The sequence below is a fragment of the Cryptotermes secundus genome, unplaced genomic scaffold (genome assembly GCF_002891405.2).
Source record: "Cryptotermes secundus unplaced genomic scaffold, Csec_1.0 scaffold109, whole genome shotgun sequence".
Lineage (NCBI taxonomy): Eukaryota > Metazoa > Arthropoda > Insecta > Blattodea > Kalotermitidae > Cryptotermes > Cryptotermes secundus.
The window spans coordinates 805,274-824,787 of record NW_019737086.1 but is presented as its reverse complement, the minus strand read 5'-3'; the positions used below and the strand labels follow the sequence as shown (position 1 = coordinate 824,787).

The 19,514-nt window shown below is 39.4% G+C and overlaps 2 protein-coding genes across 3 annotated transcripts; one reads left to right on the top strand and one right to left on the bottom strand.

Annotated features, from left to right (window-relative positions):
• Positions 1-562: 562 nt before the first annotated feature.
• On the bottom strand, positions 563-13,239 carry LOC111870033 (transmembrane protein 94-like). The gene is made up of 7 exons (XM_023861984.2): positions 13,218-13,239; positions 12,023-12,144; positions 10,693-10,827; positions 9,830-9,966; positions 8,031-8,224; positions 5,563-5,817; positions 563-3,837 (listed from the first exon to the last, which is right to left on the bottom strand). Exons 2-7 carry the CDS (start codon positions 12,133-12,135, stop codon positions 3,562-3,564), a joined length of 1,110 nt encoding a protein of 369 aa, XP_023717752.1. The 5' UTR covers positions 12,136-12,144; positions 13,218-13,239; the 3' UTR covers positions 563-3,561.
• Positions 13,240-13,262: 23 nt separating this feature from the next.
• Positions 13,263-17,590, top strand: LOC111870035 (translation initiation factor eIF-2B subunit alpha). 2 transcript variants are annotated; one of them, XM_033753655.1, is made up of 9 exons: positions 13,263-13,295; positions 13,509-13,682; positions 13,902-14,003; positions 14,398-14,537; positions 14,642-14,758; positions 14,856-14,968; positions 15,374-15,518; positions 16,056-16,181; positions 17,382-17,590. In XM_033753655.1, the coding sequence occupies exons 2-9, from the start codon at positions 13,658-13,660 to the stop codon at positions 17,529-17,531; spliced, it is 918 nt and encodes a 305-aa protein (XP_033609546.1). In that variant the 5' UTR covers positions 13,263-13,295; positions 13,509-13,657; the 3' UTR covers positions 17,532-17,590. The 2 variants fall into 2 exon arrangements, with proteins under 2 accessions (XP_033609546.1, XP_023717753.1); XM_023861985.2 differs by lacking the exon at positions 13,263-13,295 and having other exon boundaries at positions 13,407-13,682.
• Positions 17,591-19,514: the final 1,924 nt, after the last annotated feature.

Here is a 19,514-nt window from a genome sequence, read left to right as displayed (position 1 = left end):
TGTAGTGCGGTGTTGTAGTGTTTTCAAGAAAGTTAAGACTTCCATTCACCCACAGTGGATTGAAAAGTTTCCCCTTTTTTGTACGTATCTTGTCCCCATGAAGAATACATGCTTATAAGAAGGTGGTATGCCAAGTGAAACACATGTTGTCATTGGTGTTATGCTAGAAATCCTGTTCAATGACATAGTGTAAAATGTGCACTGTGGTGTGTAGAGTATGTGTTATAGGATGAAGAATGATGGCAAGTAATTACTAAGTTAGAAGTGTACTTTATGAGTGATAGGCAACGGATGGCATTCTTGCCGTCTAATCTCCCGGGCTTCCACTTGTGAGCAGGTAGTATACAGCATCAGGGAATTATTTTCTCTCCATCTATTAAAGTGTTTACAGAATCAAATTGTGTACAGGAAAGCACGAGTTGTTACAGATGACATTCTTGTAATTGTATTTTATAGTTTAGTCCAGAACATATTTAGTGATGTGTTCATTTTGTGTATTAATGCTTAGGAAGGTGTCGAATGATATTTCCTAATTCAGTNTTTAACAGAAAAATATATGCAAGGGTTTATCATGTGAGAAAATTTGGAAATAAAATGTCCCGTATAAAAATATATAATGATTTCATACGCTATCGTAATCTATTACCGACGGCCAAACCTTGCTCAACTGAGCATAACGATGCGCGGTAGTCAGTTGTGCACACCCATCATAATGTACCCTCAAAATCTAACATTAGCGTAACTTACCGAGCTTCGCCACATCAAAGGTACAGAGGGATGCGCAGTAGTCTACTGCGCAAACCTAACCTAACATCAGCGAATCGTACCCCAGGGGCTAGCCCACCAAGTCACAGGTTGATGCGTAGTAGTCTATTGCGCACACCTAACAGTGACGTCATTTATGAAACTGCTATTTAAACGAATGTAATCAAGGACTGTCGTAACATGGAATATAAATCGAAAAATGACGTTATGTATAAAATTCAGTGTTTGGACTGTTTTTCTAACTATAATCTCAATCTATGCCCTTATATTCCGAGGTTTTATTCCTACGTGATAACTTAGACTGTGACGAAAACGCCGCTTCCACCTCACGAGTTTGCGCTCCCCCATGGTGATACAAATAGTTACCGAATATTACATATTATGGCATTATGCTGCCCTCCAATGGCATAACGTTATGACGAAAAATAGTTATCAGTGAATTCTTTCCCCCCTTTCTCGTGGATGGATATGCAACCAATTCAGTGATTCGTTGGCGTTTGTGTCATCCAAAATTTCGTTCCTGGATAGAAAGTAGAATAATATTATACATGAAAATGATTAAAACATAGGGTGAAAAATACTGTCCTGTAATCGATCTGATAATTGAATATTTCTGTTTTGGTCATGTTAGGAGGTTTGCTGCCCTGTGACTATGACTGTGACCTCCTTTTCTGGTGTACAACATCAAGTTACGTTTGTTTCCTGGCATGAAGAGGTGTTTAAATATTACGACAGTGTTGTTTATGTTTATATACATATATGTAGAAGATCTGATTAATTATCTGCCTGAAAGTATATGTTAAAAGATTCAGTCAGATATTCAAATTGTAGGCTTTAATACAAAAATATACAAATAAATACGCCTTTACATGCTTCAGTCCATACTGGCCATCATCAGAAGGTTCTCCACTACAGGGAAATATACTTATGTGTTAGCTATACATCTGTCTGTTATCGTTTATCTTTAAAATTAATACTGTGGCATGCCTGCTTAAAGCAAGGATTGTGAAGTCAGCAGAGACAGCCGTTGCTAAGGAACAGCATGATAACATATGACCCAGTGTTTTCTATGCAGCCCCCAGCTGTATCTGCATCGTGGACATACAGACGATTCTGTCAGAGGCTGTCACACAGTTGTCCCTGGCAGAGGCATGGGGGGCACAAAACGTCCAATGTTGCAAGCCGCTGCATAGCAATACTGAGTCTTCTTGTAAGACAGACACCAGCCTGTGAGGACATGAGTTGTGGAACATGGAGGCTTAGAAATCTACAATGTTGGGAGTGTTGCCAGGTGACAACCGGTGAAGACATCAGAATACTGGCAAGACCTAGTGCATGCCGTAGTGGTCTGTTATGTGTGTAGATCCACGAAACTGTTACAGTCCAATGAATGCAGTTCCCAATCCAAAACCCATCTATATTAATTCAATCACATGACAATTGATGTCAGAAGTGGGATAACTGGACAGGACTGGTTGGATTGGAACCCAAGTGATGGATAATCATGGAGGATTTGAACATCTGGAAGCTATCATAGAATGGATGAGAGCAGAAATGAAAGCAAATTAAGAAAGGATGATGGCCATAATGAAAGCCAGTCTAGGAAAGACAGTGGCCAGGCTCCAACGGAAGCCAAAATTAAGACTGGCCTGGAAGAAATGAAGGCCACGGGCAGTATTTTGTCAGCAAGTCCGTAAAGAAGAGGCTGCAGTGGAGACTATAGGAACACTGGAGGACTGATCTGGGGACTAGCAACCGGCTATGGGATACAGCAACCCATGGAAAAGGTGGACAAAAGACGACATTTTACAAGCAGCCCCAAAAGAGAGGAGTTCAGTGAGAGATGACGGATGCAGCTGAAATGCAGCAATGGCATAAGGGACTAAGGCCTGCTACAACTGGGGGAGTAAAGGAAATGTTAGTGAAGCCCTGAGACAGACCCTAGGGCTGAAGATCGCAAAATGAACAGTCAGGTCTTCCATCAGACCCTGAAGAACAAGGGTCAGGGAGCTGTGGAGGAGCTGGCCACCATCCAAAGGAAAGAAGAGACTACCAGCAGCTTAAGAGCCAGGGATGTAGGAGCACTGACCACTCTTGGAAGTTTTGCTCACACCGACTGGGAATGAAGAAATAGCTGTTCGCCTGTTGGCTGCTGAGGACAAGCAGCATTAAGGAGGGAGCAGTGTGTCATGCTCACTGAAAGCTGGAAGTTTAACCAGAAGAGATGTCCGTTAACTAGGTTAATAAAGAGCGAAGCAACAGCAGAACATGAAACGCTATGTCTGCATAGTAACAGTTATTCACATAACAATAGAAAAACTGTCAGAAGTAGCATTTTCTGTGCAGTCTGCCTTGGCAACTGCATGACTACAATACCACAGTTGTAACAAATAGTGTTTTCTGTTTGGTCCATGCAGAGGCAATATCTGGAGAACTGAAACACAACTAAGTCAGCTGTAAGTCTATGCAGTCTGAAGGCAGATACACCAGTCTGAGTCTGAGGCTGGTGTGAGATGGTCGCCCCTGGTGCAGGTGTGGGAAGTAGAGGAGCTCCCATTGTTGTACGTTGTTGTATAGCAACACCAAGTTAGTTGTGAGATAGTTGCTGGCCAGTAAGGATGTGAACATGGTAGATGAGGAAGCTACATCATTGGAAGCAGTTACTAGACAACCGGTGAAGACACAGTAGACTGAGAAAACTTAGTGCATGCAGTAGTGAATTTCAGAGTGTGTGAACTAGCAACAGTAGCAATGTGTAGCTTAAAGTGGAAACAATGTTTTCTCCTTTCACTGCTGCTATACAGTGTGTTCTGTGGGATTTGTGTGTATGCTTAATGAATGGTGTGATACATAAAGTGTGCTAACCTGTGACTGAGAGGACATGTGGACCAGGGCCTGTATGCGAGCCATACCCAGTGAATCCAGAATGAGCCAGGCCATTGGAAAAACAACTGGCAGAAGTGGAAGTGCAACAGCTACTGTCTGCAGGAGGAACATCTCTGTCCAGTGACCTACTCCAACCCATCTGCTGAGGTATAAGAAGCGAATAAGGTTGACAAACAGCACACATACCTGTAGTAACAAAAAATACAGGTTTATGTCAAAGGATGATTTGTTGTAACTTGATTATGTTGACAGTGCTTACCACATGATGTAATTCAATATACAGAATACTCTTATCTACCAGTGATGTGTCATCATCATATTAATTGACCAACTCCATGAAGTACATCATTCTTGAGAAGGAAATAGTTCCTCTGTCCAGTTGTATCCAGTCCACATCTTCACACTCTGTTTCTTTAAGATCTACCTTAATACATTCCTCCCATATATGCCTAGATCTCCCAAACAGTCTCTTCCCTTTGGTATTTCTGATTAAAATTTTGTATGCATTATCATCTCCACTTACATTTCATTCAGTAGCAACTGTTGGATCAAATGTAGAACCCTTGGGGTATTAAATATATTTAAAAACATGCAGTTCTTAAAATCCCTTGCAGTTAATTTGTAATTAGGGGAAAAAAATACATATCATACTTAATAAATGAGTCTTATTATTTACAAGAATTTTATAACACTTTGTTGGGTGAGGGGAAAAATCTCAGCTCCGAATGCTAATAATTGAAAAAATTGACATAAAAGAAATATCTCTGTTCTTATTGTTGGCTTTATACCTAGCCTAACATTTGGCAGGACTCAAAGTAAAGAAGCTAATACAACAAATTATGTGGCAGTGTTTTCTATCTAGTACATGAGATTTGAATGCGGAAAAGTAATCCCTACTTTCTGTACCTCCCATTTTACACAAGAATTATTCAATTGGTACCACAGATGTTTCACTTCACACCAAATTTGATGCATCTCTCTTGCAACAGATGTGAGATAAGCATTCCAGATGCCCTGAATTCATAAAATATCATTAGTTAGTTAGTTAGTTATTGGAGAGGGTGGGTTTCCCCATGCACTTAGACCAGTATTGGTCCATTGTGCTTCCCTCTATGATATTCTACCAGTCTCTATACCCTACCTATATTGGTGAGTACCATCAGTCCCGCTGAGCCAGCGAGTTCGGCCTCTACTGGCTTGGTGGTGTCTATAATGCTTCCCCCGTCTATCAGAGGCATTAGGGACTACAGTTGGGTGGGAAATGTCCTTGAATTTGGCTCAGTGACCTCCTTTGGAGATATGAGGTTCTTTTACGTGCCGTAAAGCTACGACACGGGACCCACGGCCTGAAAGTCCCTCCCGGAGGACTTGTTTCCTGAATTTTTCTGCCCTTAAAAATTCTACGACCTCTGCCGGGTTTGAACCTGTGTACCACGAGTCATGAGGTGGGAACGTTACCTCTAGACTACAGAGGCCACTTATAAAATATCATTCCTTCAAAACCAACCAAAAACACAAGATTCTTACAACAAAGACACACTATCATCAAACGAAAACAAATAAACTCCGTGGTATTAGTCTGCAAGCAAACTATACTGACTGAGTGACCACTGCTTGTCAGTGAAGTTAGTGCCAACTTTAGCGGATAGAGGGTGTTGCATGGTCAGCGCAATGGATCCCCACGGCCGTCGATCTCAGTTTTCTAGAGTGGAGCCGCTATTTCCTTGAAACAGGTCCTCAATTATCCTCACGAGGCTGAGTGGACCCCATTCCAGACCCACTACTTCACAGAAAATCTGGTAGTGTCAGGAATCGAACCCAGGACCTCTGGATCTGTAGCCAAGGAACTATAACCACTAGACCACAGAGGCGATCGACATACTATCATCACAAGCATTAAATGTAACTTACCAGGGTGACGGGAAGTGTAAGCTGTTCCACACAAGTAAGCATGAGAAGGTGCCGCAGTCTGTTATGGTATGTCACTGGTCTGTCCAGAGCCTGCTGCAGAGCCAAACGTAGATTGTTCAAGTATGGGGTCTCCTGAAGAATATATTTCTTATTGCACAATGGGGAACGAGCCATAGGGACACTAAACGGCTCACGAACTGAGTGGAGCGTGGGACTATATACTTCATGTGCATGAAGAACTGGTGCTTCCTCATCCTGCAACATAACACCCTTCTTTTATTACCATAAAATAATAAATATATCCAAATTTAAAGTACTAGGAAAGGAGGAAACCAGAAATAACTTTAGTTAGTTAGTTAGTTAGTTAGTTAGTTATTGGAGAGGGTGCGTTTCCCCATGCACTTAGACCTGTCTTGGTCCATTGCGCTTCCCTCTATGACTTCTACCAGTCTCTATATCCTACTGGTACTGGTGCTTACCATCAGTCCTGCCCAGCCAGCGAGACCGGCTCTACTAGTTGAGAGGTATCTATAATGCCTCCCCCATCTACTGGAGGTATTAGAGACTGCTGTTGGGCGGGAAACGTCCGTAATTTGGCTCAGTGTCCTCCTTTGGAGATATGAGGTTCTTTTATGTGCTGTAATGCTACAACATTGGACCCACAGCTTAAAGTCCCTCCTGGAGGACTTGTTCCCTGAATTTTTCCGCCCTTAAAAATTTGACAACCTCCGCCGGGTATTTGAACCCGTGTACTACGAGTCATGAGGTGGGAACGTTACCGCTAAACTACGGAGGCCGCTTAAAACTTTAGTTAGTTTTAGTTAGTTTAGTTAGTTAGAGAGGGTGGGTTTCCCCATGCACCGCGACCAGTTTGATCTATTGTGCTTCCCTCTATGATATTCTACCAGTCTCTATATCCTACTGGTACTGGTGCTTACCATCAGTCCTGCCCAGCCAGCGAGACCGGCTCTACTAGTTGAGAGGTATCTATAATGCTTCCCCCATCTACTGGAGGTATTAGAGACTGCTGTTGGGCGGGAAACGTCCGTAATTTGGCTCAGTGTCCTCCTTTGGAGATATGAGGTTCTTTTATGTGCCGTAAAGCTACAACATTGGACCCACGGCTTAAAGTCCCTCCTGGAGGACTTGTTCCCTGAATTTTTCCGCCCTTAAAAATTTGACAACCTCCGCCGGGTATTTGAACCCGTGTACTACGAGTCATGAGGTGGGAACGTTACCGCTAAACTACGGAGGCCGCTTAAAACTTTAGTTAGTTTTAGTTAGTTTAGTTAGTTAGAGAGGGTGGGTTTCCCCATGCACCGCGACCAGTTTGATCTATTGTGCTTCCCTCTATGATATTCTACCAGTCTCTATATCCTACTGGTACTGGTGCTTACCATCAGTCCTGCCCAGCCAGCGAGACCGTCTCTACTAGCTGAGAGGTATCTATAGTGCTTCCCCCATCTACCAGAGGTATTAGAGACTGCTGTTGGGCGGGAAATGTCCGTAATTTTGGCTCAGTGACCTCCTTTGGAGATATGAGGTTCTTTTACGTGCCGTAAAGCTACGACACGGGACCCACGGCTTAAAGTCCTTCCCGGAGGACTTGTTCCCTGAATTTTTCCGCCCTTAAAAATTCAACGATCTCCGCCGGGTATTTGAACCCGCGTACTATGAGTCATGAGGTGGGAACGTTACCTCTAGACTACGGAGGCCGCTTATAACTTTAGTTAGTATTAATGGGTTTTAGAGCAGCTTCAACAGCATGTTTAGTTAGTATGGACATCTCCAGTTATATTCAAATCACATACTTTTGAAATGTAAGTTAGACGTGCAGACCACTACATACTAAGGACCTGTATACCAGATGTAATGGCAAAGTGCTTGTCACGCCTACTTCATATCTGAGAGGTTCAAGGATACAGCTCTCCTAACTGAGATTCTTCATGGTTTTCCATCAGTCCATTCAGGAAAATGATATAATAGTATCTCAAATTATGTCACAACCACTCCTGTCGGTATCCCTTCCAGTTCTTTATTCACTATCATTATCATCATTGGCATAACAGCCCTTTTTGAGCCATAGTCTTCTTTAGAAGATTCTGCCAGATTTGTTCAGTCTTGGGAATTGGACCACCTGGCTTCCGCTACGTTGGATTTTGCAAGAGTAAATTTTTACAGAGCAAGTTCATCAGCATTGTGTCTGACACCCAACCTAGATGACCAGGTCTCTGTATTCATGTCCCCCAGTGACAGGGTGGCCCTGTTAAACCCCTAGGCACAGGGTTCTATTTTCATTCCCTTCTATGACTCACAGGACTATGATGGAGGTATTCTAACCTGCCTCCATGTGGAATTATTTATTCACTAATGATCCAAAAATTTAACACTATAATCTGAACATGCGAAAGTATCACTAAATAGTTCAAGAACAAATAGCCTATAAAGATCACATTTAAACCTCTCACCTCAAAGGGTATACAATTCCCAGGGACCTGCTGACCAGGACGAATCATAATTACATCACCAGTAACCAGTAATGCCCACGGCAGGTTTATAAGATGACCATCACGATATGTCCACTGCAGCGTAATGCACGGTGAGAATGGTGAACAGAGATGTGGATAGTTCTCCGGTAGCCAATAACAGCTTCTTGTAGCATCTGTTCACAATCCAAGGAGAAATATGTTATTTCACAAAATACTGCATATCTCTGCTTATCTATGGAACTAATGATGAAATTCCAATAGTACATGAATTCTCTATCTTTAGCTTGACAGCCATGGATAACTGGAAACTTTCAAATTAAAATACCAGCTTCTAAATTTAATGACTTGCATTTCATCAGAAAACACATTACAGATGTCTTCAGAGTTCTATGCATACAAATAGGTAACCAATAAAAAAGACAAAATAACCAATACTGTTTGAAGGTGGAGGGCACATGGTAGCATAGTTGGTTGAGGCACTATGCTACAAGCAGAAAAGATGCAGGTTCAATTCCTGATGAGGTCACTGTAATTTTCAATTGACCTAATCCTTCCTGCTGCACTATGGCCCTGGGGTCGACTAAGTCTCTAAGAGAAATGAGTACCAGGAAACTTCCTGAGGGATAAAGGGTGGCCGGAGCATAAGGCTGACAACCTCATCTGTGAGCTGAATGTCTAGAAAAAATGTGGGAGCCTCAACGTCTGACAACCCTATGGGCCTCCATGGCCTGTTAAAGGACAGCTTTACTGATTGAAGATATTTTCATCATGGTGAAATTCTCAGTACTTGTTCCATTCTGACATCTTTTGTGCATCCAATATCAGGGATTACACTTTTCAAATGTACAGTCATGCAAAGATAATTTGAACTGTCAATTACAAAAAAAGAAAAAAGAAAGAGTCCAAATTGGCCTGAAGCAGAGCAAGAACAAACAATGGAGCAGAACAGAGTCAAAATGAATGAGAAGAACCACTCCACACCCTTCTTTAAGGTTTGAGCAGACTAGCAGATGGGTGTTGTATGCATAATTTCTATATGCTAGAGGCCATGCATGGAAATATGACCATAAATATTATGGTCTTCTGAATGTGTCACCATGTAGTTTTGAAGATAGGTAAAAATGATTCAGAGGAAATGTGCTCCATATATTTTTAAAGATGGAGGTAGCAGGTTGCTCCAAAACTACACAGCATGATTTCTCAGATCATAATAATAAACTCACAACTGTGAAAATCTCAAATCTCATACAGCAACCACACAAATTTTAGATTGAAGAGGGGAAGATGATAAACAGTAAAAGCCTTCAGTAGGGGAACTGCAGGAGGCAGTAACAGGGTAACTGTGGTTTCAGTGTCTTAAGAAGAAGAAGCAGGGTGCAGAAGGATGATACTGCATTCAGATCTGTCTTTCAGTGGTCCTGTGGTCTTCATGCAATAGACGAGTTACACTGCTTAGTGCGAATAGTGGTGACAGCTTCTCAGATGCAAAATGTTCTCCTTCTTAGTGGGGGCGAGACTGAGTCTACTTGGTACTGCGGCCACTACTGGTCTCTTGTACCAGCCCCAGATGATAGATGATGATGATTGTGGAGTAACTGATGGAATGAAGATTGGCAGGGGAAACCAAAGTACTGGGAGAAAACCTGCCCCAGCACCACTTTGTCCACCACAAATCCCACATGACCAGACCCGGGGTCGAACCTGGGCCACCACAGTGGGAAGCTAGATGTGAAACATTTAAGAGAGTTAAATCGCAAGACTTCACAAAACACGCATACCTTTCAATTTTTCCAGCAGGTTACAAATTCTCTGTGGTATTTCTCCATATCTCAGGTTATTTTCTCTAGCGACACAAATTACGTTGATTGTGACAAACACCAGTATAACAATCCCTTCCAATGGCAAGCTGCTATTCCTGGCAAAAAAAAATGCTTCAATAAAACACTGTTATTGTAAATGGAAAACATATTTGACAGTCATGGTTACATTTCCCCAATTATCTTATGAAACAGCAAAATTCTAAACATCATCTCTCATTTTTTGGTTTCCTATTTAATTAGTATTCTGTGTACCAAAACTTAAATTTATCATGAAAAGATTATAAAAATTTATTATAATATGAACAATACATATAAACTTATAACAAAGTTCACACAGAATGCTCCCCAAGTGCACAACATAAAGGCCATTACACAGAACTATCCTATGGTGTGTCATAATTATAACAAAAAACAACATAATATCTACACAGCAAAAACCAACAAATACTGTACAGCCTTTTAGTTGATTTTTTGTGGGAAGTTTGGAAATGAATAGCATGCTGTCATATACCTTAACTGATACTAAAAATCAACTGAGTAATCAGACAAATTGAAGTACAGCCACTGTTGTAATATCTTGATACATATTTTGTTGCATAATGTTCAACACTGCCATTAAACATCCTTGTTTAACATCCTACCCACTTAATCTATGTACTAGATCATGACTTCATTTATGCCAGTTAACCCAGGCAATATAAACTACTGTATGACATTTTCTAACACTGAATTAATGAATTTTGAAGCCTTATGCCATATTTTAAAAGAAGAAAGCATTACACACCTCTGAAACATACTTATGAATAGCTAGAAGCCAGTACCTTAGATCACTGGATGCAAGGTAAGCCAGAAACAGCGCTAGAGAGTTTAAAATAAGGGCAAGAGCTGATGTCCAGCACAGTGTGGTGTATCGACTTTTGTGATGGAAAGTATCCTTCAGCCATGAACCATAGCAGCTGAAACAAGTGCCACAGACTTCGTTTAGAATGCCAGTGGCATATGAAATACTCCATGAAGCGTATTCAAATCTCTCCCTCTCTCTACACTGTCAAAAAATGACTGCACAATGAGGAAGGAGTCATAAAAAAGGTGTACAGAATAAATAAATCTTCCACATAAGAAATAAAAATAAGGTACACATCAATATTTTCCACTTATGTCTTTTATGCAAACCTTTGAGTACATTATGAGTCATTTTTAGATAACAGGAATTCATCAACAGGGCAGAATGAGTGTATTTTAAGTATATTTTTAGTGAAATTTCAAATTGCACTTTTCATTCTTATGACTTTTGAGACTAGGTGATAGATTGCTGAAAATTCTGATGCCAGCATAGTATGCAAGTATGAACTTTTCTGAAAACATGACAGGTTAGCAATCTGCCTGTGGATGTGGTGCAGGTTCCTTGTGTTAATACCATACAGCTGAATTAGTTCAAAAATGTTAGTGGTTATTTACAATGAAAATATGTACTAATCTTTTAAACAAATATATATTATCAAAACATTGAACAAACTTACAACATGTGTGCATTCATCCTCATTATACCATTCACCACTGAATATGTACTTTATATATGACTGCTAGGCCAAAGAAAAGCCATCACACTGTGAAGTAAAACACATACAAATAGCCTAGCCTAATATGACTCGAATATGGAATCATTTGGGAAGCTTAAAAATATGAAAAAATATAAGCAAAACTATTTAATTTCACTAATATAACTATAGACAACTAGTGAATGTGAAGTAGATCAGTGCAAGTAGTAAATGTAACAATTCACAGAAGCTAAAGTAAGGGTTCATCACTCATTTATTCGAAGTTATGATCTGCAAAAATTTTGTTCCTTCTTATGTTTTGTGTGGGTTGTTTCACCATAATACTTCTGATTCTATTATCTTTTCTAAGATGATGTAAGCTTTCAGATGCAATATCATACAATTACAAGAAAATGGCACAAAACTTCCAGTTTGTAAAACAAATATCTTTCTGAACTCATGCACTTATTCAAAATGTAAAGGCACATAAATTCTTTGGAAGAACACATCATAACATTTTTATTGGTGTAATGATCATAAATCGATTGCATTAATTTAACAGTCATCTGCACTATGTAAACTACCAATGTCTCACAACATAAATTACTATTACCTCTTTAGTTGGAATTCTTCATATTCACGCACAACAGTTTCGATACCTTGACATAAACGACTTAAAGCTTCCTGTGTGGTTAAACCCACACTACTGCCAGTTTCGGAATCCATAGTCAGCTCCTACCAAGAAAAAATAAATTACATTAAACAGGCATAAGATGTATATATGTGTATTAATACAAAAGTATCCAAAAGAAACTAGACACATATCAACATGAAATACTGTAAAATTATTAACAGGTAGTTCATGTTCTGTTCATCCTTTGGGGAACTGCCACTGTGACCTAAATTTAATGCTAGAAGTGTGCATGCATAATAAATTCTTAATCAGTAAACTAACAAAATATGTAATGATTGTTTACATCTAGCATGTATCATTATCCAGTATTTAAGAATTTATCATTAATACAGTCTTCAATTGAGTAGTAACACCAATTAATGAGTAAATTCTTCAGTTACCTTATAAATTGGTTTTTATTTTCAAGTGTACATAAAGTACCCTGAATTCTATGGATTAAATATGGGGTTTAATTCCATTTCAGAAATTTAAACTTTCTGTCAGATACCAAAAATATCACTGCATATTCAGCTTCAAGTAAAACCACAAACTTCCATGTTACCACTGGACCGAAATTATGGAAAATTTTGTCTTTAAGCTACATTACAGACTACATAAGATCCGCATACCAAAAACTGTTCCAAATGCGTGATCTTCGATTTACAACTGCATTTCAATTACCGAACATTCTATCAAAGTGACATTCCTGTCCTAACCATAACCTTAAAACCACATCTAGAGAACATGCCTTGCTGCCATTCCAACCGATTCCAACTACAAACTTCCAGCAGGAAATACAATTCCACAGCAGGCTATTATCTGGGACATCCCAAACAAAAGCTGCTGTTGCAAGCTCTCAGACACGAATCTAACCACCACGGCTAATACAAGTTATTCTACATGTTCTACATTACAAAGAACACGAAGAAACCAACGTATATCTCCTCTGATGACGGTTTGAAGATGTCTCTGTCACAGACTGGTCACTGATCTTGGTACAATTTACTAACGTACAAGGTTTCCATAAAGAGAACTTAAATTGTTACTCCTTCTGCACATATTTCGTGATTATTACGAAGAATTGTTCATAATTAGTCCCAATCATGTATCCTAACCACATATGGCCAATCCATACCAATGTAAAATATACATGTAAGAACTAGGACCTTCCCGCTTAAAGCTACGTCTCCGGCACCAATGACCGGTTAAGACGGTAACTTTCTTGATAGTTTTTAATACCCTTGGACTCCTAGACAAAGACAACTATACAAATATTTTGTTCTCAGGCAGAGCTATAATAACCAAGCCTTCATATTTACATATGTGCCTTTCTTAACTGTTGTTCGTAGAATATGACCCAGTCATAGGCTGATAAAGGAACAGTAAAATGCAAATAAATTCTAATTTTGGCACTACTTCGATTTAGGGGCACACACTATCTAATCCCAAGTACTACACATCAATATAACATCAGGCGGAACCGGCGAAACAGCTGTTCCATCTGAGTAGTGGGCGCCGGTTGAGGTTACTTCAGCCGTTGAAGAGAAGAGAGCGATTTAAGTGTGGGTGTGTTATATGGATAGCAAAATGAAAAAGAAAGGTAATTGCCCTGCATAGTTCTAATATGTTAAGTTGATAATTGTACCACTGTGTGTGCCAAGGTCAACCTTATGGAACATCAGTAGATTTTTGTTGTATTGTTTACCGTTATAAGAACTTCAAAAATATAGAGGTTAACGACATATCCTCAGCTGGCATTATTGTGCTTCTGATGATTATAAGACCCTAAACATTAGTGTGTTCTGTTTATGCTTTACAGAAATTGAAGAAGTTTTTGGTGGTATTCTGGAGAAGGAGCAGGATGTGTCGGCGGGTATGGCCGCAATTAGAACGCTGTTGACAGTTTTGGAACATGACACATGTAAGTGTGTACTCCTTGTAACAAAATTCACTGAAAGTGTTGTCGCAGTTTGTGCCCCCCCTTCCAATGCAACCGTCAAAGCAAACTCGTTTGAGAATTTGTTATAAAGACAGTTCTGTTATTGTTTTGAATGCTGAAGCAATGGAAGAGAACTTGCAGATGAGGCAGAGTTTTGGTCCCAGAGCTGTTCTGGGTCTAATGGTGAAGAGGTACATTTGTGGCTTCATGAGGAATTGAACCTCATAATACATGACTGATACATGATTGCATGTAAATGTGTTTAGTTCCATTGAATAATGTATGATTTCTAGGAAGACTTTATTTTGAGAACAGGGATACCTGTTAATTACTTCATAGTGTCAGACACCTATAAATATATCTCAACTTTTTGCAGCTGAAACAGTTCAGGAATTAGACTCCAATCTCCAAGCAGCTGTGGATGCAATGAAAAACACAGATTATCCTGTTACAGCAGTTGCATCGGGCTGTGAATTATTCCTGCGATTCATTACCCTTGCAAAGCTTGACACTAAGGTGAATTAATATTTTGCTTAAACAGTATAGAAAAGTTATGTCTGCTGTAAAATATTCTTTGGAGGCAATGTTACTCATATGATATTAATCTTTATTTGCAACAGACTTTTGGGGAGTGTAAAAGCATCATGTTGCATCGTGGTCAGCTTTTTCTGAAGAAACTAATGGAAGCAAGAGGAAAAGTCGCAAAATTGGCATCTTCCTTCATTGTGGACGGCTCTGTAAGAGTTCATAGAAAATGTGCTTGCTGTAATGTTTGTTACTGTAGAATGAAGTTCATAAAGAAATGATTTAGGAATTTTATTTTGTAATTTTTAGCGTGTCCTCATTCATTCTAAATCGCGCGTTGTCCTGCATGCAATGAAGGAAGCCGCTCGAGCCAACAAGAGATTTGAGGTTTACGTTACAATGTCATCACCAGACAATAGTGGGTATGTATGTAAAGAATACAGGGACCAAATAGTGGCAACTATACTGTAAATTATAGGATACTTCAAACATCTACCGAGATAATTCACTATAATTATATCAGATATTAATAAGGAAAATGTACAGAATTTTTCTGAGCCTTGTTTCAGAAAGCCACCATTTTATGAAAATCTCTTCTTAAAAGCTGCATAATTAAATGTATTTATGAAGATATTTTCAGTATACTTTAAGTAGGTAAAACAATTCAGGCACTGGGGTACCATGTAGGTAGGAAGGTGACACCAGATTTTAAATTTATGTCTGTACATGCATATTTTTCATGACTGCAGTACCTTATATTACTTATATAAATATGTACAGTTCAGATTATCCCTGTGTAATGAGAGCTTATTTCCCTTTGATGCAAGACTAGAAATGTGTCGCCTGCTTGAGGAAGAAAACATTCCCTGCACCGTGATCCTTGATTCTGCTGTGGGTTATGTTATGGAGCAGGTGGATATGGTTATGGCTGGTGCAGAAGGCGTGGTTGAGAGTGGTGGTATTATCAACAAAGTACATAACATTTATTCAATATGTTAAAGGATGAGTCACTGTGCACAGGAAATCCTACTCTAACACAGATTACACACATGCAAACAATTACTTTCCAAATCCAGACAGTTATTTTGCAAATAGAAACAATTTGATTATACATGGTCTGCCAAATACTTCATAGTGGAACATGAAAAATATCAGTAAATTAAGATAGTTCACAGAACAATTTTTCATCAGCTTATTTTGTATGGTCTGTGATATATTTCGTTCCTTCATTGTTGAAATAAACTTTTTTTTTGTAATGATATAACTGAAGCTTGTAGTATATTTTATATATTCACTCACATGTTGTTTCTGTCATTTCATAATTCAGTAATATACATAATAACAGAGGCAGGAAATACCATCTAAGATTTCTCCACACGGTTGAAGTAATACAACTTTCTTGCTGTTTATGTAATAGGTATGAAGTACTATGCCCAAAAAGAAAGTCACATTTATGTCTGTTTCTATATTGTGGTACATTTATCTGCATGTATTTTAAAATGTGTTTAGGTGGGCAGCTATACAATGGCTATCTGTGCACGTGAAATGAAGAAACCTTTCTATGTACTTACGGAAAGCTTCAAATTTGTCCGACTCTATCCTCTCAATCAGCGTGATTTGCCTAATGAATTCAAGGTGAGTGCTTATTTCATTGAAAAATAACAGGTGTGTGCTGTGGCATGACACTCAGTATACTTGTTACTATTAGAACTTTTGCCATCATGTACAGGTGTCTTAATGTACGTTATTTAACAGCATTATTTCAAGTGCAGTGAGTGCTGAATGAGATGGGAAGATGATCGTGAATGATGAGTATGTTAAGGATTTGGAAGTGGGAGCTTAATTTTTTTTTTTAATTCGCTTAGTGGGGGTGGACAACTGGGTCCACTCGGCCCGACGGCCACTGATTGGCCTATTGTAGCCTGTCCCGGTTGATTATGATGGAGAATTTGGTGGAATGAAGATTGGCAGGGGGAAACTGAAGTACTTGGAGAAAACCTGCCCCAGCACCACTTTGTCCACCACAAATCCCACTTGACCAAACCCGGGCCGCCGCGGTGGGAAGCCAGTGACTAACCGCTTGAGCTGTGGCACGGCTGAAGTGGGAGCTTAATCTGTTTGAGGATAGTATCCCAGCATTCACTTGGAGAGGCTGATGAAAACCATGAATAATCTAAATCATGATAGCTAATAGCCCCATTGAGATATCAACTGGGTAACTTCAGAAGAATGCGCAATTGTTTCACGGTTTATTTCATGAGTCTTTCAGCTGCATACATTATACAGCATCAGATTAAATGGAATGATCATGAATGCCAACTAGATTACAATATGAAGACAGTCATGGTACAGCTCCTGCATTTCTGTGGAAAGATTCAAACTGGGTATCTCCGAAACACAACTTTACAGTAATTTACTCAAAACGGGTCCTCAAATACCTGGCAAGTTTAAATTTACTGGTGTAAGGACTGCTGCTTTGAGAGCAGAGAACTAAATTATCCTCCTCTGCCATGTATATGAGACATGCTTCAAAAAGGTTATTACAGTGTGAGAAAGTGACTGCACCTAGCAAGTACGTTGCATAGGAATTAATAATGAGCGTGGAATGTTGTAACTAGGAAATTATTATTTTAGAGTCAGTCTTTCCCAATCTATTTGTTTTTAATGGCATTTCAGAACATTTCTTTATACTAGAATTTGTTCCAGCAGTGAACGATTTATATACCTGTCGTGAGTGAAGTATTTACCAAAAGATGCCACTCCGAAATGTCCAGATTTAATATCATTATATAGCATAATAAGTTGGTTTTAATCGTGATGAAAATTATTTTACAGTACACATCAAGCAAATTAGGCAAGGATCTGACTAAGGAACATCCTCTTGTGGACTATACCCCACCAAGCTACATTACATTACTGTTCACTGATCTGGGCATTCTTACACCATCTGCTGTGAGTGATGAACTTATCAAGCTCTATTTGTGAAACATTAAGTATACCTTTAAAGCACTGTATAAAATAGATAATTTTATTGTACAAATGAATATCGTTTACTTAATGCATTCCTATTTACTTACTCGTGGAGCTGAGCCCTTCTGGAAGAGCCGCCAATTCTGCAGCTACTCAAGAATTTCCCAGCATTTTATGGAACCCGAAGGTTCATCACCATGTTCACAAGAACTCTCAATGTGGCCTCTTTCCTTCTGGCTTTCCCACCAATATCCTATACGCATTCCTTGTCTCTCCCGTTCGTGCTACATGACCTGCCCACCTCATCCTCCTTGACTTGATCATTCTAATTATACTAGGAGAATAGTACAAGTTATGAAGCTCCTCATTATGCAGTTTTCTCCAACCTCCTGTCACTTCATCCCTCTTCGGTCCAAATATTCTCCTCAAACACTCTCAGTCTGTGTTCCTCCCTTAATGTCAGAGACCAACTTTCACACCCATACAGAACCACAGGCAAAATTATAGTTTTGTAATTCTAATTTTTATGTTTTTGGACAACAGACGAGAAGACAAAAGGTTCTGGACTGAATGGTAGCAAGCATTACCTGAGTTCAATCTCCTCTTAATTTCCTCCTGAATCAGGTTTTGATCTGTTATCGTTGTTCCCAAATATCTGCACTGTGCCACATTTTCAAAACATCTGTTTCTTATCTTTCTGTCATGCTTTTCCCTGCATTTTGGTGACGAGACAGTAATATATACTTAGTTTTCTCTGTGTTTACTTCTAGACCAACCTCTTTACTTGCGTCAATTAAAGTTTGTGTGTTTTTCTTTATGGTATCTACATTATCACCCAGTAGATTCACATCATCGGCGTAGACCAACAGCTGATGTGTCCCGTTTAATTTCAGTCCCACCTGGTTTCCCTGGACCTTCCTAATTGCATATTCTAAGGCAAAGTTGAAAAGGAGTGGCGATAAAGCATCTCCTTGTTTTAGACCATTCTGGATAGGAAATTTATCAGACAAATGTTTACCTACACAGACTTTACTATACGTTTCGTTTAAACACATTTTAATCAACCTAACTAGTGTCATGGGTATCCCAAACTCTATTACAATATTGTACAATACTTCCCTCCTAACTGAATAGTAGGCTTTTTTTTTAAGTCTATGAATAGCTGATGTACTGTCTCTTCGTACTCCCACTTTTTCTCCAATATCTGATGAATGCAAAAGATCTGATAATGCATTCCTAATGCTTTAAATAAACCTGTGCTAGACTTCTCACAACCCTATGGACCTCAATGGCGTGTCAAAGGGATAGCTTTAACTTACTTTTTAACCTTTATATCATTATTGCTGATAAATGAAGAAGTCACATATTGTTCTGTCTTTATGAAGGAAATTTACTTCCATCCTCAAAATACCTGGAACCAATCATTACTGGACCTCTAGAAATAAACTTGTCCACTTGTCACGTGCAAGGTAATAAATAACGGAGACAGGCATAAAATATTTCAGTTCTGAATGGGTCTTAAAAACTTTATGTTAGCATTACTATGTTTTTTTGATATATCCATCATCCAGTATCAAACATGGCACTGTTCTGGAAACTGGATCTGTTTCCATCCTCTGGTGAAAAGTAAGGTGGACAGTAAGCTACTCAGTAGGGCCACGCCATAGCTCAAGCAGTTAGTAGCTGGCTTCCCACCGCGGTGGCCCGCGTTCGATCCCGGGTCTGATCAAGTGGGATTTATGGTGGACAAAGTGGCGCTGGGGCAGGTTTTCTCCGAGTTCTTCGGTTTCCCCTGCCAACCTTCATTCCACCAATTGCTCCAATTCCACCCTCACCTATCACCTGGGGCTAGTACAATAGGCCAGAAGTGGCCGCAGTACAAGGGACTTAGTCCCATCCCACTAGCAGTTAAAAAAAAACTATTCAGTCAGATCCATTAAAGATAATCTTAATCAGTGGACAACCTAAGTCGGTGTACTACTACAGTATGTAAACATC

Excerpts from the sequence above, each read along its gene's own strand:
- LOC111870033 (XM_023861984.2), bottom strand. The coding sequence starts at position 12,135 with ATGGATTCCGAAACTGGCAGTAGTGTGGGTTTAACCACACAGGAAGCT. Across the intron at positions 9,967-10,692 it reads CTTGCATCCAGTGATCTAAG|GAATAGCAGCTTGCCATTGG; the intron begins GTACTGGCTTCT and ends TTTTTTTGCCAG. Across the intron at positions 5,818-8,030 it reads GGAATTGTATACCCTTTGAG|GATGAGGAAGCACCAGTTCT; the intron begins GTGAGAGGTTTA and ends GTTATGTTGCAG.
- LOC111870035 (XM_033753655.1), top strand. The coding sequence starts at position 13,658 with ATGGATAGCAAAATGAAAAAGAAAG. Across the intron at positions 13,683-13,901 it reads TAGCAAAATGAAAAAGAAAG|AAATTGAAGAAGTTTTTGGT; the intron begins GTAATTGCCCTG and ends TATGCTTTACAG. Across the intron at positions 16,182-17,381 it reads ATTTGCCTAATGAATTCAAG|TACACATCAAGCAAATTAGG; the intron begins GTGAGTGCTTAT and ends ATTATTTTACAG.